The sequence below is a fragment of the Gobio gobio genome (genome assembly GCF_949357685.1).
Source record: "Gobio gobio genome assembly, chromosome: 22".
NCBI classification, from domain to species: domain Eukaryota; kingdom Metazoa; phylum Chordata; class Actinopteri; order Cypriniformes; family Gobionidae; genus Gobio; species Gobio gobio.
The window spans coordinates 39,121,391-39,145,098 of record NC_137118.1 but is presented as its reverse complement, the minus strand read 5'-3'; the positions used below and the strand labels follow the sequence as shown (position 1 = coordinate 39,145,098).

At 39.1% G+C, this 23,708-nt stretch overlaps 1 protein-coding gene across 1 annotated transcript in view; it reads right to left on the bottom strand.

Moving 5' to 3' along the window:
- Positions 1 to 23,708, bottom strand: part of lrrc75bb (leucine rich repeat containing 75Bb) — a 65,636-nt gene that overhangs the window by 16,551 nt on the left and 25,377 nt on the right. Inside the window, exon 3 of the mRNA XM_079804300.1 lies at positions 21,429 to 21,541. Coding sequence (XP_079660426.1) covers positions 21,429 to 21,541 — 113 coding nt within the window. The remainder of the gene's footprint in view (positions 1 to 21,428; positions 21,542 to 23,708) is intronic.

Here is a 23,708-nt window from a genome sequence, read left to right as displayed (position 1 = left end):
GTGGGATAGTCGAGGCTATATATAAAGTAAAATGTAGACAGAGAACTCGGTATAAAAGCACAGCGAAGGTCCTGGATGACAGAGCTATATATATGTATATATATATATATATATATATATATATATATACTGTGGCCTTAAGTATGTTTCGGTCACATTATAGCTTAGGATATCCAGTGATATGTTCTAAAACATAAGAGGTCATTAGAGGCTCATCTAAAAGCAGCCCATTGCCCTCAATCTCTCAGTCATCCTCATGCTCGGTGTGTGGCCCCGTGAGCTCATGCCAACCTGCTTTGATGAGCTGTCAGAAGGCGGGCTTAACAGTGAGTGTCAGACTGAAGTAGTGCCAGTTCTTCAGCTAATCCTACTCAACACACATGCCCGCACTCAATCAACACAAACACAATCACATGTGAGATCCCTCTAACAAGAGGAATTTCAGGACATTGGTGTCTCTCCAAGGGGTTTCACCTAGGACATGGATTTGAGCGGCAGCTCCACCAACTGTGCCAGTGGAAAACACATGCTAATGTGAGAGGAACATTAAAGATTAGAGGCATATCGAGAGCAATCTAAATAAAGCAATGCCACCTATTTAACATCTATTTCACAATCAAAGTAAAGCAGGGGTGGTAAAACACAATTTCACTTTTCTAACTTTAGCTATTGTGTAATGTTGCTGTTTGAGCATAAACAACATCTGCAAAGTTACAACGTTCAAAGTTTAAAGCAAAGGGAGATATTTGCTTTTAAAGAAATCACTTTCTAAGGACTACAGCAAACGGCCGCTAGGGACTACAGACATTCCTCCAGGGTTGCTGACATCACCAGTACCAATATTTACATAAACCCCTCCTCCGAGAATATTAAATAAGGGGGGCGAGGCCATTTTTTATTGCTGTGGGGAAGAGTTGTTGAGGCTGCATTGTTGTTGCCGCAATGCCGACGAAACGCTGTTATTTTCATCCGGATTGCAGGTCCACTTTGTTCAGCCTTCCTAGGACGGGGGAGTTAGGGATCAATGGTTAAAATTAATTTTTAACTCGGTCCCTCATAATTATTACCCAAATCTCACTCTCTGTGCTGCACATTTCACGGAGGAAAGCTTCCACAATTTTCGCGAGTTCAATGCAGGATTCGCACAACGGCTTGTCCTGAAAGATGGATTTAATAACAGAAGCTGTTTACGGGCCACAACCTGTAAGTATGATTTATTTTTCGTCGATGTGTTTTCCTGTAATCGTTCGTATTGTTAATTGTACGTTGTAGCAAGGAAGTAAACAAATGACAACGATGTTTGGCTCTGCAAACCAGTTTGTTAAATGCTCATTCATTCTAAACGTTATCCGACAAACACCTAACGTGACGTTACAAACTTTTTTTAAATCTCAACAGCGAACTTGGAATTAGTGTAAATTATTCTTTGATTAGATTATTAATTATTTCTTTTATGTATTGCTTATCTACATGCTTGGTTATCTACAGGCATGCTAAACATAGTTCTGTGTTTGATTTGGCTACTATTGTAAAGCCAATGTTTAGTGTTTGTTTTGGGTTAATATTTCTTGCAACAGATATTTGGCTATAATCGTTCTAATAATACAAAAGTAATAGTGCCATTCAGTAGCGATCACTATAGATCCGCAGTCTTTACTCAAAAAAACCCTTTGAGGACTGAACAGGTTGAACAGGTTCTGCTCGATCATCTTCACTAAAATTGTCTGGGTCCGATTCGGGCTCAAATTGGTATGGTTTTATTGATGCCATTGTTTCTAATAATACCAAAGCACAGTCTACAGGTAAAGGTAAGGGGCGTGACGTTTCCGACAAACGTGCACTAGGCGGTTAGCGAATCACAACACACTGGGCCAGCTAACCAATCTGAGCCCATTGCGTATTTTCGAGGGACTGGCTTCATAGAACCCGGAAACCATCAGACCGTTTTTACAAGGAGGGACAGAGCCGTGTAGAATAAAGGTAAAATATATGAAAAATAATGCAATTTTTTACAAACGAAGCATGAACACATATTACAGTGCACCCCACAAACACAATCAAGCATTCGAAAGAATGTGTTTTACCACCCCTTTAAGGATTTTCTGTGTTTAAGTGCTATAATCGGGTCCCCGGCGCATCTACCAGCCCAGAAAACGTGAAAAAGGACAACCTAATAACTTTGTTTTGGTAAGCCTTTCTCTGCAAGCATGTGAAAAAAATGTGCTACTCAGATTTCGCTCCCCATGTGATGTAGGAAGGGGATCTTATTATAACATCACGGGCCCTTAATCTGCACGTTTCCACCCACAGTGCCGCCATTTTGTTTTCGCAAGCGACAACGATGTACCAGTTCTAATGCCATAGCAAAAGTAGACTAGAGCAGCAAGTCCTAATTAAACATTATAACTGTTCTTTTTTTGGCTGTAATAACATTGTTGTAGTACTCGAGACTCGGACTCGGTCTTGAAATTGGTCTCGGTACCATATTTTAATGGTCTTGGTCTTGTCATGGACTCGTGTGCATTTGGACTTGGTATTGACTCATACATATTAGGAATTGGGCTTATTCCCAAGTCCACTCAAGTCCCATTCAAAATATTTCATGATTATTGCTGTATGTTAATAATTCTTTAAATTGATGTTTGATTGACACGTCCAATGATTGGTGATTTTCTTGAGACGTTAGGGCAAAGACTCCCACCAGGTTCTCTCCCACACCTGTGACCCTTCAATTTTACGCTGTGTCCACCTGCCATCAACCTGTAGTGATCCCGCTTTCCAGAAAGTCACATTGCTACATTATTTGTCTCAACTATGTCGTTTTAATATATTTACTGTTTACAAAGTAGGACAAAAATGTCACAGAGAAAACCAAATCTTGTTTAATTAAATAATAAAATGCATATAGATACGATGACAGAAGACAGTCTCAACAATGAGCATCTCCCCCCAAAAATGTCTGACAGAAGGCCGCCCGCCCTCTTTCCCTTCGGCACCTTCACATTGCATTAAAAAAAGGCAGCAATTTTTCTGCAGCCACTCTGTGCCCTCTGTAGCTAAAAAGTGAATTAAATTAAGTTCTAATGTTGTTCGTGGATTTTCTCTGGTCTCTGTCTCGACTTGGACTCGAATGAGCATCTCGTCTCGACTACAACACTTGTATTTATTTCATTTGTGAAGGGAATGTGCCCAAGAAATGAGCTAAATTGTGTGAATCACTGTACACTGGACTGCTTTGCAAACGAGGGTCAGTAAACACAGGATTTGCACAAAAGTTACTTCTCAAAGATTAATCAAATCCTACTCTTCTTGATCCAACTTTATATCCAGAACAGGTAAGTACTGCACTTTATAAGGTGTGTGTCTGCAAATCACCTTTCAGAATGTGCTAATATGGCTAAAGCTACCATTGTCTCTTACTGTATTCACAGAGACCAGAACTTGTTATTTTAACCCGAAAATGCTCATCGCCTGTACAATTCAGAAGCACACTTTTATTACTACTTAAAAATAAAAACTAATGACATAATGCTGATCTCTATGAATACAGAGTCGATAGTAACTTTAGCCACCATATAGCGTCCTAACCAGCAAATTCACAAAGGCGATTTGTGTACATAAGGCCTATTCTGAAAAGGGGGCGGGGAGCAGCAGCTCATTTGCATTTAAAGAGACACACAAAAACTGCTTTTGCTGCAAATCAAAAAGGGGCTTTCAAAACATATGGTAACCTATAATAAATAATTTGTGGTGTATTTTTTGCTGAAACGTCACAGACACATTCTGGAGATTTATATTATATCTTGTGAAAAGGGCATTATAGGACCCCTTTAAACATAATTTTCTTTAAAATTTTTTTTACTGTAATATGGTAAAATAAAGGAATAAATAATAATGAATAATAAAAGGCGTATATTACGGAACATAAATAAATCAGAAAAGTACGGTAGCAAATAATATGAATACCATGTTGTTGTTTTTTCTGTACTATATTAATGAGTGAATATCACAAAAAACATTTACAGGTCACATTTACCCTAAAATCAAAAGAATATGAATATAGAACCATTCAAATGGTTTTGTGCTGTGACATTATTTACACAATTAAACTTTAAAGTCATCATGAAATGAAAATAGGCCCTATTTATTTTGTCAGTGCACATTAAAAAACTATTTTAACAATACATTTTTTAAAATAAATTCTCATTAGAATAATAAATAAATAAAGTCAATATCACAAAAACATTTCTAGGTCACATTTTAAAAATAAGAATAAGAATTTATATTGTAAAAAATAAGATTTGTTATTTTCCAATAAAAAAAATAAAATTCATACATACATACGTACATTTATATTGTTTTGTTTTTTTCAAGACGATTAAAGCCATATTTCCATTACATTAATTCTATAAAAATACTGAAAAATGCTACTTGCTAATGTGTGAAAAATACTAAAGATTAAAATGCATATAGGAAGGAATAAAGCAGAAAAGACACACTCAAAATTCACGGGAAAAGTTATAAACAAGGTTTAAGCATTTCAGATTACTTATCAGGCTGATTGAACTCCAAGGAAGACCCATTTCCAGCATAATCGTGGGCTCTTTTCAATGGCGCTAATATCACAGTAATTTTGATGAAAGGTTTGTCTAATTATGCGCAAAGATACCCCCGATTTGAATCGGGTTAACACATACCCTTCCCCATGTTAGACGTGAATTAGCGTTATATATGCAGCCATTGAACGAGCTCCCCTTAGATAAGAGCCTGTGGCAAGGCAAGAGCAATGATAGCAATAATTATAATGATGATAATAGCACATGATGTGTGTGATAGCATGGCGCTCCTAAAAAGGCTGATGAGGAGCGGTGCTCCCTCGCATCTGCAGAAACACTTCAAAAAAGACACTTCAAAGCTCTGCTAGTGCATCAGAGCAGCTTCAAACCCTGTTCGCCGCTAATGCTACATGCTTGTATGTATTTGTTAGCATGAGTCTAATGTCTGCACCTCCTTTCTTTCTGCCTGTATAAGGCTCTGACAGTTGAATTATTGGAGAGGGCCGTCTGCAAGGAAGTGATGGATTATGTAACAGTAGCATAGCGGGCGCCCAGCCAGCAAAGTCATTGCAAAACGGCTACAGAAACAGCATTAAAATGTATTGCTTCAGAAGGGATGCACCCCAGCGGCTGATAGCTGGTTTGAGCTCTTCTACTGTACAGCGGATTGGTGCCGACTGTCTGCTCGGCCTTTTTAATGCGTCACCCTCTGGGAATTTATGTGTCGGCACATTGGCTTGGTTTCTGCCAAGGCTACAAACAGTGATGTGATGTTTATGCTAATCAAAGCGTTTGGAGGGCAATTGCATCTTTTCAACACGAGGCAGAGATTTTGAATGGCTGTTGTTTATATTCATGCTAATATTGTAACTGTCTATAATTATTTCTGTTAAATAGATTTATATAACTTTTTTTTTTATTAAATATATTAAAATAATAAACATTTTTCACTGTGCCATAATGTTAAAGGGGTACTTCAGTGCTGGGAAGATGAATGTGTATTTAAACTGGGTCATTTATGTAGTAGAAATGTGAAATTATTTTTGAATTTGGTGCCTTCTAGACTGAGAAAAGATGAAATCTCATGGAATTTCATGTGGATGAAAGACAACAACTCCCAGAATGCACTTGCTTCGCTGCCCTACGAGGCCACTCCCGACACCGCCCCCAACGTCATTTTGATCTTCATAATAATACAATAATTTCGTTCAGTTAGAGAATAAACACTATAAACTGAACGTGTATTTTCAATAAAGTGTGAGTGAGCCGAACGAAAGTCACGTCACAGACGCAGCAGGAGTCAGATTTTTATTAATCACGAGAGCGAAGAGCTGAGCAGAGCTGAGGTAAGCGCGACAGTCATTCTCAGCGCGTGTCCAGTCTGGCGCGTTTTCTGATCGCATATGGAAAACTAAACTTTCATAGCCTGGCTCCGCCCTCCTACGTACTTCCGCTCAATTTTCATTTTCCTTCAGTACTACGTCTGGGACTGCTGTATATGCTTAGGTTTTCGCCCGAACAATTTTTTACCGGTCCAATCAGCGAACAGAGGGAGTGGCTGAGAGCGATGACATTGATGTCGTGCGCTAGTTTGAGTTGTAGTTCAGTAATGGCGGTGGAGAAAGATGCGAGTGTGTGGCAGCGCTGACGAATGTCCAGAAGTTAAAAGTGTGGCGAGGTGGACGAGCGAGCGACACCGGTGTGCGTGATTGAGACACACCGGTCTCGAGTCCTCTCATGAGGGAGCACGGAGGCATATAAGGACGAGCGACACCGGTGAAGGACGAGAGAGGACCAGGCCTGTATTTTAAGTTGTGTTTTGTTATGTTTGTGCGCGGCAGTTGTCCGTGAGGGGCTGCCGCTTTTACTTTCATTTTGTGTTTATTTTTTGATTAAAAGTTGTTAAACGTTCGCCGGTTCCCGCCTCCTTCTTCCCTGAACAAACGAACTCCCGTTACACGGAGCAAGAACAATCACTGCTGATGTTGTGGTCCGGGAAAAGTATTTTTCAGCTCGCTCCGTAAGTGGTGAAGAAGTTGCTGAAGCCGTCCGTCTCCCACCACCCGCGAGAAAAACCCAGGCTGAATTATCGACTGCTTTTGACAAACACCAAGGTCGTGTGGTAATGTTATTGCTGTCCGAATCCACATCTCTGAGTTTTCAAGAATATATCACTTAAAAATTCACTGTTTATATCCTTTATAGACCCCTTCAGAGCACTGTGCGGTTGCGTGAGCTGTAATTTGCATTTCTAGACTTGTATTTCTTTAAATACTGGCAAGTGTTTACAAGAGCAAAATATTTCATCACCGCTCAAAGAAGAAAAGCACGTAAACATTTGAATTTGGCTGTTATTCACGGCAGCATTTATTCTTATCATACCAAGCATATGACATTTTATTGACAGCATACAATCATGTTATGATTGCACGACATATGCACCACGAGAGCAGCGCGTTCCGATCACAAAACTCTCCTCTCCACCGTGAATAAATAACAATCTGAATGCATGAGGTTTTATCACTGACACTGAGGTGGTGTGCTCAGTTTGTGAGAATCAAAGGCGAACGGCGCGTGACATACGTCACGACCAAACATTAGCGATTGGTTAGGCAGATCCAGAGTGACTCTTGGCAGATACAATAGTTTTAAACTTCAACAGAGTACCCGCCTTCAAGGAAGTAAACGCTTGTCAATTGAAAGAGGCCAGACTCTATGTACAAATGAAATGTACGTGAGTCTGGTAAAACCAGGCTAAAACTTTCATAGGAATTCATTGAAAAGTTGAAACACTCGCTTTGCTCTGCACCGCTCCAGTTATTAATGCCCGAGGCCGAACCGAGCGCATTTCCATTCTGTGAGATCTCTCCCCTGTGGGCGGGTTGATAACATGCGGAACAGCTCCCTCTACTGGCTGTAGTTTTTAGCCTCTGGCCAAAAAATCCTCAGATGACACAAAATGCTGATATTTGCGTCATCTGAGGATTTTTGCCAGAAATAAAATGCATAATTCTCTCGTCTCTCTGGAATATGAGGGGGAAAAGTACCATAATTCAAATATACTACAGGGTTTCTACTGATACAAAGCTTAATGCTAAATCACTGAAGTGACCCTTTAATGAGTGAATCTCAAAAACAGGTTTGTCAAATTTCACCGCAAAATTTTAAATATAAAAACATTAAAATATTTTTTATTTAACTACATTTAAAAAGTATTGAATTTCTAACTTGTATTTGTATTAGGGGTGTAACGGTTCGCGTATTCGTACCGAACGGTTCACGGGGTGAGTTCCAAATGGAATCAGTATTCCCTATTTGATCATCCCTATGTGAGCAGGACACGCGTGTGCCGTGCCGTATGTAGCAGTTTGGAATGCACTTGGCAAAGGGAGCGGCGTTATTTCCTCATTATCTCCAGCTGGGATTTTCAAACATTTTCGGCTTCAGTTTCGGTTTTCGGCCAAGTGCATACTAAATTTTCGGTTTCGGTCCAGAATTTTAATTTCGGTGCATCACTAATCTGCATAATTCTTTTCTTTTTTTTAGCCTAACTGTTGCAAATAAAAATATTTTTTTATTTTAAAGAGTTTATAAAAATATGTTTTGTAATAGGCTGCTGTATATAAAAAGTAATATAACTCTTAAAAATATGAATTATATATTTATTTATGCCGGCGCTGCGTTGTCACAGGAAAATCCCAGCTGAAGATAATGAGGAAATTACGCCGCTCCCTTTGCCAAGTGCATTCCAAACTGCTACATACGGCATGGCACACGCGTGTCCTGCTCACATAGGGATGATCAAATAGGGAATACTGATTCCATTTGGAACTCACCCCGTGAACCGTTCGGTACGAATACGCGAACCGTTACACCCCTAATTTGTATTATTTTCATGACAATTAAACACATTTTCATTTTCCATTACTGCAACGCCATAAAACATGAACAAATTAGAAATAATAAGCATAAATTAAAAGGCAATACAACAAATACTAAAATAACGCATAAAAACATTTAAAATATTTTTTTTTGCACCACAGAAATGAGGATCAAACAAAACATTATTACTTCTGATATCATATACTGTGGATGTACTATAATTCCGATATATATATATATCACTGAACATAGTACATCCACAGTATACAATATGATATATATACTGTATGTATATATATATATATATACACAGTGTATCCGGAAAGTATTCATGGCGCTTCACTTTTACAGCTTTTACACATGTTACAGCCTTATTCCAAAATGAATTACATTCATTATTTTCCTCAAAATTCTACTAACAATACCCCATAATGACAACGTGAAAGAAGTTTGTTAAAATCTTTGCAAATTTATTAAAAAGAAAAAACGGGGGAAAAAAAGCATGATGTTACAAGCTTGGCACACCTATTTTTGGCCAGTTTCTCCAGTTCTTCTTAGCAACTATCAGGTTGGATGAGGAGCATCGGTGCACTGCCATTTTCAGATCTCTCCAGAGATATTCAATCGGGCTCAAGTCTGGGCTCTGGCTGGACATTCACAGAGTTGTCCCGTTGCTACTCCTTTGTTATCTAGGCTGTGTGCTTAGGGTCGTTGTCCTGTTGGAAGATGAACCTTTGCTCCAGTCTGAGGTCCAGAGCGCTCTGGAGCAGGTTTTCATCAAGGATGTCTCTGTACATTGCTGCATTCATCTTTCCCTCGATCCTGACTAGTCTCTCGCTGAAAAACATCCCCACAGCATGATGCTGCCACCACCATGCTTCACTGTAGAGATGGTATTGGCCAGGTGATGACGGTGCCTGGTTCCTCCAGGCATGCTGCTTGCTATTCAGGCCAAAGAGTTCAATCTTTGTTTCATCAGACCAGAGAATTTAGTTTTTTCATGGTCTGAGAATTCTTCAGGTGCCTTTTGGCAAAGGCAAACTCCAGGCGGGTTGTCATGTGCCTTTTACTGAGGAGTCCTGGTGGTTCCAAACTTCTTCCATTTACGGATGATGGAGGCCACTGTGCTCATTGGGACCTTCAATGCAGCAGAATTTTTTTCTGTACCCTTCCCCAGATCTGTGCCTCAGAGGTCTACAGGCCTTTCCTTGGACTTCATGGCTTTATTTGTGATCTGAAATGAACTGTTAACTGTGGGACCTTATATAGACAGGTATGTGCCTTTCCAAATCATGTCCGATCAAGTGAATTTACCACATGTGGACTCCAATCAAGTTGTAGAAACATCTCAAGGATGATCAGTGGAAACAAGATGCACCTAAGAAACATTTTGAGTGTCATGGCAAAGGCTGTGAATATTTAGGTACATGTGATTTTTTTTCATTTTTTATTTTCAATACATTTTTTCAAAGATTTCAAAAAAACGTCTTTCACGTTGTCACAATGGGGTATTGTTTGTGGAATTTTGAGTAAAATTTATTTAATTAATTCTGGAATAAGGCTGTAACATAACAAAATGTGGAAAAAGTGAAGCTCTGTGAATAGAGATGCACTGTATTCAAAATAAAATCAGGAATATAACTTTAATCTACAATACTCAAACAAAACATGCCTGACAAGGATGACTGTCTGGTTGAAAAAAAACCTGTTATTTACAGCAAATGAGATGTTCTGTACCAAAAGTTCCCCACATGGTGTTCCACGGGCGATTAATCACAGATAAAGCTCAAAGATACCAGCTTAACGCTGTTGTCAAGGTAGAGTTCGCAGAGTCGCCTATCTGATTGGATTAAATCAAGCACTGAGGTGTAAGAGCAGTAGTAACCAGGGCAAAGGGGAAGAGAGCAAAGCAGAGCGATAACTTAATGACAGTTAGTTCAATAAAAGCAGGGCGACCAGAGAGTGAAGGGCTGCTTTAGAGAAACAGCAGGAGAGATGAGTCAGACCTGTTGATGACCTTCCTAACCTCGCCTCTCCATGGCTGCCCAGACACACAGTATGTAGGTCAAACACATTTAAACACGGCTAACAAGGAGGTCAGGAAGCAGAAATGAAAAAAAAAAATAATAATACAAAAAAAGGAGAGTAAACAGCAGACACATGAGGGTTAGAGTGTACACTACAAAAACAATTTTAATATATATTTTGTCTTGTTTTCCAGTAAAAATAAAGTGATAAATTAGAACTTTAAAAACGATTCTAAAAATAAAATCATTACAACAAATACTCCAATAATGTATCAATAAACTTAAATTAATTTATTATGCTTTAAAGTAATGAAAATTTGGAATTGGGGAATGAAACTAGAATTGGTTTTCTAATGAAATAACATGATATATGCATATGATAATCAGACATTATCATGGTATACATCAAAATCCTATTGCAGTATTATTTGATACCATCATAAACTATGATACTGCCAGTACATTTAGAGAGGGATATAAATTAAACATTATACTTTCTAGAAATATTATTATTCTTTTTGGGGGTCAACTGAATCATCTAAAAACTTAATCAGTAATTTTTGTCTAATTTTCCAATAAAAATATATCTAAAGGTCATCATAAAACCTGATACATTTCTTCAAATTTTCAGATTAAATAAAAAAAAATTAATGACAATATCACCCCAAATACTACAATAATGTGTAAATAAACTTTGTATGCTTTAAAGTAACAAAAATGGGATTTTTAAAATGGGAATTGGGGAATGAAATGTGTTTAATTGTAATGCTACAATACAAACATTTGCACAATTAAATACCAAGAAATATTTCTTATTATTATCAATGTTGAAATCAGTTTTTGCTGCTTAAAGGGATACTTCACCCAAAAAATGAAAATTAGCTCATGATTTACTCACCCTCAAGTCATCCTAGGTGTATATGACGTTCTTCTTTCAGACGAATAAAATCAGAGTTATATTAAAAATGTCCTGGCTCTTCCAAGCTTTATAATGGCAGTGAAGTCCATAAAGGTGCATCTATCCATCATATAACTGATAGCTGACCGCCGGAAGCTAGTTATTTTAGTCTATAAAGTTTTAAATATGGATATTTTTCATACACCAACGCGCCACTTTGCTTCAGAAGGCCTTTATTAACCTTCCGGAGTCACTGCCATTATAAAGCTTGGAAGAGCCAGGACATTTTTTATATAATGATTTTATTTGTCTGAAAGAAGAATGTCATATACAGGATGACTTGAGGGTGGGTAAATCATGGGCTTATTTTCATTTTTGGGTGAACTATCCCTTTAACATTTTTGTGGAAACAATACTATCATTTAAACTTTTGAGGTAAGATTTTCTTTTTAAAAAGCCAGAAATTAATACTTTTATTCATTAAGGATGCATTGAATTGATCAAAAGTGACAGTGAACATTTATAATGTTACAAAAGATTTATATTTATTAAATGCTGTTCATTGAACTTTCTATTCATTAAAGATCCTGAAAAAAAATAATATTAAGCAACACAACTGTTTTGGACATTGGCAGCAAATCATCATATCAGAATGATTTCTGGAGGATCATGTGACACTGAAGACTGGAGTAATGATGCTCATTCAAATAGATTAAAAAAAAGTAATAATATTTTGCATTATTACTGTTTTTTGATTAAATAAATGCAGCCTTGGTGGTCATAAGAGACTTATTTTTTAATGTTAAAAAACATAAAAAAAAGTTATGTTTTCAAATCTTTGACAGACTGTATGATAACCAAACATTAAAATCCCATTGAAGTCCCACATCACTGAACAATACTGCCACATTACTTTCTGAGAGGGATATCATTTACACATTATAGTAGCTTTTTTTGGAGGAACCAAATTACACTAAATTCAGGAATATTTTTGTCTTGTTTTCCAATGACAATATCTAAACGTCCTCAAAACAAGATAAATCTGAGTGGGATGCAAGATAATAAGACTCCTCTAAGTGCATTTCTCTTATAATCTCAAAGGCATCACGGGGAGTAAATGTCCGCAGGAACATATGGGACACAAAACAGGGATGTGGGATGCAGAACAGAACGGATGCGGATCATTCTGCTCGGCAGCAGCGGGTTGACGTCATCTTCAAATGTGGGCCGAAACGCCAACCCGCTCTTGGGTCGACGCGTGTGCGAATATGCCCGTGAGCATGCGGGTTTACGATCCGCCAGCAGCGGGCACATGCATCAAGTAAGCTGAAACCCAAGCTGCCCCACATGTGTTCAGCTCAATCGGTCATCCAATTCACCAGCCAAAACAGGCTTGTTTTATAGGCCACCGTGGCCATCCGCAGATCCTCATTTGGGTCAGACTCACTCTGCTGTGAATTCTCTTCCATCATGCTCTTAACGCTGACTAGGGCAACGATGGGTCATGCATCTTTTCCCCCTCCTGCAGGTGGTCAACATGCCTCACACAGTGCCTATCAGAATGAGGAGGATGTTAGCTGACAAATATCAACTCCTCGCTGCTTTTAATGCAAGCGCTCCCCCAATAAACTTTGCATCAACACATCACGGGCAACCCTGAAGCAGAGCCGAGACCTCCATACGAGTAGGGATAATTACACAGAGAGATGCTGCTGTCTCAGCTTCACCCCTGCTGACTGCTTTATTAAACAGATTCATCATTCGATTTCGTTTCGGAGGCCGTTATGGCTGAGAGGCAAACGTTTTCCTTGCAGGAGCGCTGGGTTGATGAAATAACAACTGCCGCTGTGCTGTTTCGTGCTCTCGCACGAGGGGCTTTTCCAGGAGCTATCAAGAATTTGTGGGTGATTAGCCTGAAATCGAGAACAGATTTTAAAAACATGACAAAAGAACACTGGCTTCTCAAGCGTGGGGACAAGCAACTGAGAGACGTGATCTGCAATAAATCACAATTACAAGAAACAATCAAAACACTTTTATCTATTTATTTCTAAAGAAAATGCTTATATACACACACACACACACACACACATATATTTGTATTTTTGGGGTGCAACGATACCCTCATGTCACGATTCGATATATATCACGATACTGAACTCACGATACAATATTATTACGATACACCATATGGTGACCAAAATGTTAACAAAAAATGTACTGTTGATTAAAATGCTTAATTTGGAATTACATTGGGGGTGGAAATGAAAAGACTTGGACTTACTACTTTTGTCGTACTTGAACCATGAATACACACAAAAAAAAATTACAGGATTTGAGGAGTTTTGTGGTTGAAATTTAAAAAAGTAACAAATCTTTCCTTCACGGGTCAATTTGACACCCATAAGAATGAATGGAATGCTTCAGTACACAGAAAAAAAATTAAAAAGGCTCAAAATTCAAACTAAAAATGCTAAAACTACCAAACAAATTATTTTATAATGTCTACACGTGTATCTGAATGCATACTTATGAAAAACTGACTTTAGGACCCAGCGGAACAGCTCATTTGCTCCATATATAGAGTCTATCCAGTGGCAAGAGTCATGAAATATCATGTTATATTATCTTTTTTCCACAAGAGGTCGGCAAAGACACCCAATGTTAAATATTTTGAGCTGAATAAAAAGGGTTATGCACGAAATTGTGAGTGATTTTTAATTGAAGATGAAAGAATGTGAAGAGTGTGCTTGAATTACTATTTATTTATTATTCATTGATGAAATCTAGTAATTTAAAGGTAAATAAAAAAAATAAAGTAACAAAACAATTGCATTGCATTAAAAATAGAAAAATATGATTTCGCTGCTGTGAGCAAGTAAGACATGCTGCTGCCTTACAACATAACATACATGAATTACCCGTAGCAGATTTATAAAGGTGGAGCTGGGGAAGATGGAGGGTTTCTGAAAGCACGCTGCAACTGCTATAGCAGAGAGCTACTGATACAGCAGGAAGCAATCAGCTGTGCCCTATAGAGAATGATGTGATTGTAAGCAGATTGAGTTAAAGGTAGGATAGGTAAGAATTGGTTAAAAAACTTTTTTTCCAAATTTGTTTAAACTTTCTTTATATATCAATACATAATTAAAATGTAAGTACTCTGAAAAAGAAAGTATAAAAATTGAGTGTCTGTAGACCTCTCACGACTGTTTTAAAGACAGCTCATTATTTCAATTCACTCCACCTTCTCCCTTCTGGGCTCTTTCCAAAGCCACGCCCCCAAAACATATGAACGCGCAACGCCGACCGCTCAGCTGGAAGACGCATTATTTACCTGAGGCGAGCGGAGAAGTGCATGTAGTGACATCATGTCAGAATCACATGTAATAAAAAATCTAACTTTATCAGTATGAATATAAACAAATAAGATGTCTTTTAGTACTCACTATCAAGCTAGAATACCGATACTGGTAAAGTTTAAAATATATTTTTGTTTGATTTTGGTAACGAGCTAGTCATATTTATAAGGCAAAGCTAAAAACGGGTAGCATTGATACATGTTTTTCCAATAACATCAGTTATACTGTGATGAAGATGAATTTCGTGTAAGATTCATAACGTATATGGTGTTTTGCATGTAAGAGTTTCCATGATGAAAGCATTGTTGACTCTGATGAGGACTACACTCCGAAGACAAGTACCGCATCGTCGGCTCGAGGACAAGGCCGGGGTCGAAGGCGAAGCAGAGGAGGTCGTGCAAGAGGGCGGGCAACTAGGGTCTTTTCTTGTACTGTCTTCCTTTTTTTGCATCGTTTGCCTTCGCTGACTGCAAAACCCGGCACTGTGAATTTTGAATGCTCTTTCTCTGCCATTATTAGGGATGCACCGAAATGAAAATTCCTGGCCGAAACCGAAAACCGAAAAAGAGGAAACCAAGGCCGAAAGCCGAAACACCGAAAGAAATTATGCCAATTATTAGTACCATTGCATTTATGGCTATGACTGTGTCCTAACTTTACTAAAATCAAGGCATTGCAATTGCATAAATTAATATTAAAGTTTCAAAGAATAAATCAATTACAAATTATGCCAATATTTATTTAGCACATTGCAACAATGCACAGTATAAAATTAAATTCAAACTAAAATGTTTAACTTGACCCCACTCATTTGTACATTAAATAATAATGTACAGGCCTACAGAAAGGTTATAAAATTACATGTTCTCTCATAAAAACAAAGTGCATTTAGGTCTAGTGCATTTAAAATTTGTCTCTGTAGGACTACTACAAGAAAGTGCATTCAGAACAAGTGCAACTGCTTAAAGATACAACTATTTTCTCTGTAGGCCTTCAACATAGTGTATCAAAACAAAGACTGCCATAGTCCATATGTTAACTGTAGAATAGGGGTGTAACGGTACACAAAACTGACGATTCGGTACAGCAGTTTTACAAAATGGCTTTTTATTTATTTTTATTGATTTACTGAAAAAAAAGTATCTGTCCTTAAATGAATTAAATTATAACTAAAAGTTTATAGAATATATTGCTCTAAACTATATAGGGAGCCCTTACTTGCACATTAATATTAAAGGTTAACAACAGAGCCCAAACTATTAGCCTAAATTCAGTTGCTATGTATTTTTAGGTCTAATAATCAACACTCAAATAACATAGTACACAAACATGTAAACTTCATATAAGGCAGTTTTTGCAATAACTTCTAAATCTAATTATAAAATAGTTTTTTATCCAATTCGTTGTTGAAATATAATCATTTATACACAGTGTCTGTCATTTTATTTAAACATACATGAAATCAGTCAGGGTAAAGCCTCACTGCTTCATGAGGCTTCATTTCCACATCCCTAGTTCACAGTGAAGTCTGGTCCTCTTCTCATCGAGAACATGAGCTCTCGCTGTCAGTGCTTGTGCATGGAGCAGACGTGGGTGTTTCTCAGATATACTGAAATACGTCCACAGACTCCACACCGCGGACATGTTGCTTCAGACAAGCACGTGCAGGTCGCGGTTTCTGTTTGCGTCATCACAACATTTCGGCCGTGTTGTTTCGGTGATAAAAGTCTTTCGGCCGAAAACCGAAAATGCACTTTTGGGCCATTTTCGGCCGAAAATTTTCGGTGGCCGAATATTCGGTGCATCCCTGGCCATTATTTTGCTCTTCCTAGGTTTCGTGCCTCTTGAACTCCTCAAATCAAACGGGTGCGCGCATGTGGGCAGATCCTGTAGCAAAAGGGGTGGTAGCCATGCTAGCGAGAGAGAGTGACTTGTTTCGTCCCGGACGAAAATAATGAGGGGTGTTTATTGCAGATTAAAAAGTCTAGAGTCACTCGATTTTTATACTCTCTTTTTCAGAGTACTTACATTTTAATTATGTATTGACATATAAAGAAAGTTTAAACAAATTTGGACAAAAGTGTTTTAGATAATTCTTACCTACCCTACCTTTAAGGACCTATCAGCCTGTGCCATCATGAACTATTAGCCTGACGTCATCATACTCAATTCTAGTCAGAATTTGAGTCTGATACTGCTCCGTTGGGCTGTGATTATGGGGCGTGTTTCAACCGAACCAGGAAAGACCTCAATTGGATAGACCTACAACCAATCAGAGCAACGGAGCGACGCATAACGTTAGTTGTCAAATGTCAACAGAACTCAACTGCACACAGTGTTGCCATGTCCGCGGGTTGAAGCGACCCCAATATACAATATAATATAATATACAGACCCAGGAATGCGATTTTTAGCTGCCAGCCCTGCAAAATAACACATATTTTACCCCCCAAATGCCTTTTTTTCCCCGGAGAACCCCCGTGGAAAGCTATTAGGCTTGTTTTTGGCTAGTTTTGAGGAACGTTAGCAATTGGGCAGGTTTTGTTGTAAAAATTTGGCAACCCTGTCTGCACGCACGCTGGAATAAGTTACGTTAGAAGAAAAAGATGAGTGTAAACGATCTTTGCCGGTGTTGTAAAAAAGGAATTTAAGGATACACAGAGTACTTACCAACACGATCATCATTTCTGAGAGAAATAGTAAAGGTGAATGCATATACAACAAGTTCTCCGTTTAGGATTAGAACAAATTCAACCCAAGCAGTCTTTGGTGACGTGGATGATTACGTTACTGTTTATCATCTGTCCATCATCGTCTAAAGCCCGCCCTGACAATTTCATTGGTCCGAACAGTTTCTGTTTGGGCATAATTACTTCTCTACCGATCAAGTCCAGACCGAACTTCCAGAGTAAAAATGTTGTGGGCGGGGCTAAGTTCGGCTGGCATCCAGGCTACTAAACTATGCTACTCAGGGATGAACTACAATGCATTCACGTGTGCAAAGACTACAAAGGGAATACACCAAAAAGAAACTCACATGTTGCTCATCGACAGCACATATGCTATTATGAATATGCAGAAATGCGAATGAGATCCAAAAGCTACAGTGGAGGGGAAGTTACATCAGCCTGTTACTTCCACAAAGCTATGTAAACACGAGTCGTACAGGCTACTTTGCTAGCAGTCATTTTTGGAGGAAAATGTTGTGTTCCACTGAAAAAGTAACTGCTTACTGCTTTGGAACGCCATGAGGGTGTTAAATAATTACCAGATTTTCATTTTTGGATGAACTTTCCCTTTAACTATGGTTCTAGCGGCACAGAGATGCTAACAAATGCATTTTTCTCAGCTTCCTCGCTCTACTCAGGTCTCTCTAATGCTCTTTGTCTTTCAGGTTTTCCCCTCCGGCCACCTAACCTCTCTCTTTAAAGCTTTTCTGGGAGACAGGAGGAAAAAAAAAATCAATGTGGTTTAAAGGAGCCTGAAAGCTCTACAAAAGAATATTAGAAAAAGGAAAGAGAGATGGGGTGTCTTTAGAAGCCGAGAGCATCAGCACCACAGCATCGTTCCTCTCCTCTTGTTCCCTTTAAATAGAACAACGGCCGGCCTGACAATATCTTCACACTCTAACAGGCGTCTCGTTGTGCTCAAGCATTCTATCTTTTCCCCTCTCACCTCCGAGGGTGTGACAAGACAAACAGACGAGGCATTTCTGCAGATTAGGCTTTCATAACAGAGATTGAAAGAGCAGAGGTTCACGAATTACGTGAGCGATGGAGATGATGGCTTGTTATTGTTCGAGATTGTTTGGAGATGAGTTGGTGATAAAACAAGAAGCAGAGGAACTAAATTGCAGATGTTGAAATCTCCCAAACTGGGTTAATTGCTCTGGGATGGGGAGAGAACATGGATATCATTAAAAAGACTTTCCCTTTTATAATGACTTCCTCGACATACCTGCCCAACGCCCAGAGGGAAAGACGTTCTCTGTTTTTCGTATGCTTTTTGGTGTGAAATCACGATATCTGACAGAGGAACTCATCTGAGAGAAACATTCATCTAAGTCTCACCTGTCCGTATTTGACACAGAGGCAAAACGCCAGGCATAAGGAGTCGAAGCAATAAAAAGTGTCTACCATCTCTTGACAGGTGACAGGTGCCTCTAGGGTAACAACATCTGCACTTTTACATGATGGAAAGTGTAAGGATCAGTAGATAAAAACTGCAGTAGTTTCTTGCAGCTCAATTGGTAGATCATAGTGCTAGCAACACCAAATCCCAGGGAGCACATACACTACTGTTTAGAATGTTGGGGTCAGTAAGATTCTTTTTTTTAAAAGAAATGTATAATTGTACTTAAAAGTGATCGTAAAGGCATTTACAAATGTTGTTTCACCCTTCTATTTATCAAAGAGTCCTAAAAAAAACATGCATCACGGTTTCTACAAAAATATAAAGCTGTTTTCAACACTGATATTAATAATAACAAGGAGAAATGTTTCTTGAGCAGCAAATCAACACAATATTAGGTGGTCATAATGTTATGCCTGATCGGTGTATATTCAAATAGAAAAAAGTTATTTGAAATTGTAATAATATTTAAATGAAAAAATGTATCCCTTGAATACACAACAAACTGCCACTGCAGCATCTGCCAAATGTATAAATGTAAAAGCACATAGGTTATGAGAAATGTGAGGAGCAATGGCACGACACGAAAAATTTTAATATTCACAAGTGCAAATAATATATACATTTCTGTCTGATCCTCACAGAAAACGTTAGTATGGTTTAGGAGGATGTGGATTCGGGATGGGAACTGTAATGAATTCCTTAGTTCACCCAAAAATGAAAATTCTGTCATTAATTACTCACCCTCATGTCGTTCGACACCCGTAAGACCTCCGTTCATCTTCGGAACACAAATGAAGATATTTTTGTTGAAAGCAGATGGCTGAGAAAGGCTTCAGATAGGCCTCCATTGGCATTCAGTACATTTACACTCCCAAGACCCATAAAAGGCACTAAAAACGTCATTACAAAGTCCATCTCACCACAGTGACTCTACAATAATTTTACGATGCGACGACAATAGTTTTTGTGCGAAAAAAAAAATCAAAATAACGACTTTATTCAACCTCTTCTTGTCTTCCGTGTGTGCCTCCACGACGCTTGCGCGAGAATATGACGTGACGCCGGGGTTCGGGAATCCATGAAATGCACACTTTAACCCCATTTTGAGAACTACGCCCGAGACATAAAGCACGATCAATGTAGAATTCAACAGCTTAGATATGCGCGTCTTCCTCTGCTTGTAAACAAATCGCTTCTGGGTCATCTGTCCGAACGCCGGATCTGCGTCATATTCTCGCGCAAGCGTCGTGGAGGCACACACGGAAGACAAGAACAAGTTGTATAAAGGTGTTATTTTGATTTTTTTTTGCGCACAAAAACTATTGTCGTCGCATCGTAAAATTATTGTAGAGTCACTGTGGTGAGATGGACTTTGTAACGACGTTTTAAGTGCCTTTTATGGGTCTTGGGAGTGTAAATGTACTGAATGCCAATGGAGGCCTATCTGAAGCCTTTCTCAGCCATCAGCTTTCAACAAAAATATCTTCATTTGTGTTCCGAATATGAACGGAGGTCTTACGGGTGTCGAACGACATGAGGGTGAGTAATTAATGACATAATTTTCTTTTTTTGGGTGAACTAACCCTTTAAAGGAACCTAAAAATGAGAAATTCTGTCATAATTTACTCACCCTTGCCGTCCAAACCTGTCTGACTTTCTATCTTCAACAGAACACAAAATTAATTTGACTCAAAAGTAGATACTTTGAAGAATATCTCAGTGTTTGTTTGGACCTAACTGACTTTGCATTGTTCAAAATAACTTCTTTTGTGTTCTGCAAAGAGTCATACAGTGACTGGTGAGGTTAAGTAAATGACAACAGAATTCACCCTTTGCCACAAGTTTGATTGACAGGCGATCTGACCAATCACATCGCCGAATCTGCCGTTTTGTCAGAAAAAAAAGTAGTCAGGAGAGTTAGTAGATTAAAGTCGGTGGACTTGAACTTGGAAAAACGGTGTGTACTGACGTCTTTCCGCAGTTTTCTTTTAGTGTTCATTCATGTTTATTTCGTGCTTATCAATGAACTAGAAGGAAGAGATGATCGGTTCACGAGCAGCTTTAACTGAAGCGCTACAGCGATCACGACACATTAAAGAGCCACAAAATGGTATTTATTGTTTACATTTCTTTAAAAAATGACAATTTCAAAGTTGAGACTTTGTTTCATAACAAAAGTAACTTGCTCTGTCCTGTCTGTCGGTGTGTTGTCAGTGTCCTCATTGCTCCGCAATGTATTTTCTCTACGTGAGAACGTGTGTGGTTTGAGAGCGCTATGGCTTGTCGGACATAGCAACAGTAACTAAAGGGGGCGGGTCTTTGCGAACGGTCAATTGTCATTATTGAACTGTCAGTGATCTGCTCCTTTAAGTAATTGAAGTCGCTCAATATTAACCCAATTAAACTTTCATACCCTGTTTAATCACCTTATGCCAACGTCAGGAATGGCTAATCTCGTTTGTATTTCAATCTGTCAGCGCAGAGTTTTCTAAGCTCTGATGTCAGTTGTTGTCCTGACTGTAGAGGTGTATCCCAACAAGGGGCAGATGGACAGACGCAAGACTCTTACCAGGCTTGAGACTTCCTCCTGGGCACGTTCTGTCTGCTCCACTTGGAGTGAGGGGTCAGGTGATAGATCAGCTGCCTGCAGATCTTCTCAGTGGACTTGAGAGCATCAGACTCCTGCAAAAGCCAGGATGAGAAGAAGCAGGTGATGAAGAGCTATTCTGGGAGACGGGATGCCAAATAAAGCTTCGGCTTATGGTCACTGACAGCGTAAACCAAAGGAACTTGAATGTTTACCATGTTTACCACCGTAAAAACACTGTAAAGTGACAACAGCACAGCAGTAGTTTATAGACCTTTCTCACAACTTCTGTATTTGTGACCGGAAATACGCACTCGTCGTGGTAATCTTCTTCCTCACCGGTCAGGGCAACAGGTAAACAAATGGCGCAAGCACCGAGCAAGAGTTATTGTAGCTTACCGGGCTGTTCTTGTTATTCCCAAAAGCAGCCATATTTGTCGTTTCATTCCTTCCCTGTTGATGTTAAAGTTTGACGGAAATGGATTCAGGCTATCCGGCGGGATGAAGGACCAAACTTTCCTGCTCGTGTCCCACATCCCTTTCAGCACAAAGCGGCATATGACGCACCTCTGCGGGGAAATATAAAACGAATATTTTTTAAACTAATATTTAACTTACGCTCACCTAAAGGATTATTAGGAACACCATACTAATACTGTGTTTGACCCCCTTTCGCCTTCAGAACTGCCTTAATTCTACATGGCATTGATTCAATAAGGTGCTGAAAGCATTCTTTAGAAATGTTGGCCCATATTGATAGAATAGCATCTTGCAGTTGATGGAGATTTGTGGGATGCACATCCAGGGCACGAAGCTCCCGTTCCACCACATCCCAAAGATGCTCTATTGGGTTGAGATCTGGTGACTGTGGGGGCCATTTTAGTACAGTGAACTCATTGTCATGTTCAAGAAACCAATTTGAAATGATTCGAGCTTTGTGACATGGTGCATTATCCTGCTGGAAGTAGCCTTCAGAGGATAGGTACATGGTGGTCATAGAGGGATGGACATGGTCAGAAACAATGCTCAGGTAGGTCGTGGCATTTAAACGATGCCCAATTGGCACTAAGGGGCCTAAAGTGTGCCAAGAAAACATCCCCCACACCATTACACCACCACCACCAGCCTGCACAGTGGTAACAAGTAGGGGTGCTCCGATCGATCGGTCGATAATCGCTTTGGGATGATTGATCGACGGTCTCCAAAAAGGCCGATTTCATGAACCGATCGCATGCTGACGACACATAAAACCCGCATCTGCCGTGAGAGCTAGGGCATGATACGCAGCGACACCGTCTCATTCTCTTTCCAGCGCGGGTAAAATAATTATAATGCTGAAGGTGAGGTACAATTCATATTTCTATATTAAATAACTTACGCAGTCATTTGAAAACGTTCTGTGGGACGTAACTTAGGTTCACAAACAGCGCGCGTGAATCACCGCGTGCGCGCGCTCTCTCTCTCTGTTTACGCCAAATTCTGACTCTACCATCTGAATGTCTCAACAGAAATCGAGACAACATTTTTCCAGTCTTCAACTGTCCAATTTTGGTGAGCTCGTGCAAATTGTAGCCTCTTTTTCCTATTTGTAGTGGAGATGAGTGGTACCCGGTGGGGTCTTCTGCTGTTATAGCCCATCCGCCTCAAGGTTGTGCGTGTTGTGGCTTCACAAATGCTTTGCTGCATACCTCGGTTGTAACGAGTGGTTATTTCAGTCAAAGTTGCTCTTCTATCAGCTTGAATCAGTCGGCCCATTCTCCTCTGACCTCTAGCATCAACAAGGCATTTTCGCCCACAGGACTGCCGCATACTGGATGTTTTTCCCTTTTCACACCATTCTTTGTAAACCCTAGAAATGGTTGTGCGTGAAAATCCCAGTAACTGAGCAGATTGTGAAATACTCAGACCGGCCCGTCTGGCACCAACAACCATGCCACGCTCAAAATTGCTTAAATCACCTTTCTTTCCCATTCTGACATTCAGTTTGGAGTTCAGGAGTTTGTCTTGACCAGAACCACACCCCTAAATTCATTGAAGCAACTGCCATGTGATTGGTTGATTAGATAATTGCATTAATGAGAAATTGAACAGGTGTTCCTAATAATCCTTTAGGTGAGTGTATATTATTTACATTACCATTATTTACTGATATCTATTTAAATGGTTTACAGGCTGTAGTACTGTTTCACTGATGGAAATACTAAAATAAACACGCATGCTTAAATGGACGTTGCCTTGTGTATATTTTTTATTTTCAAAACG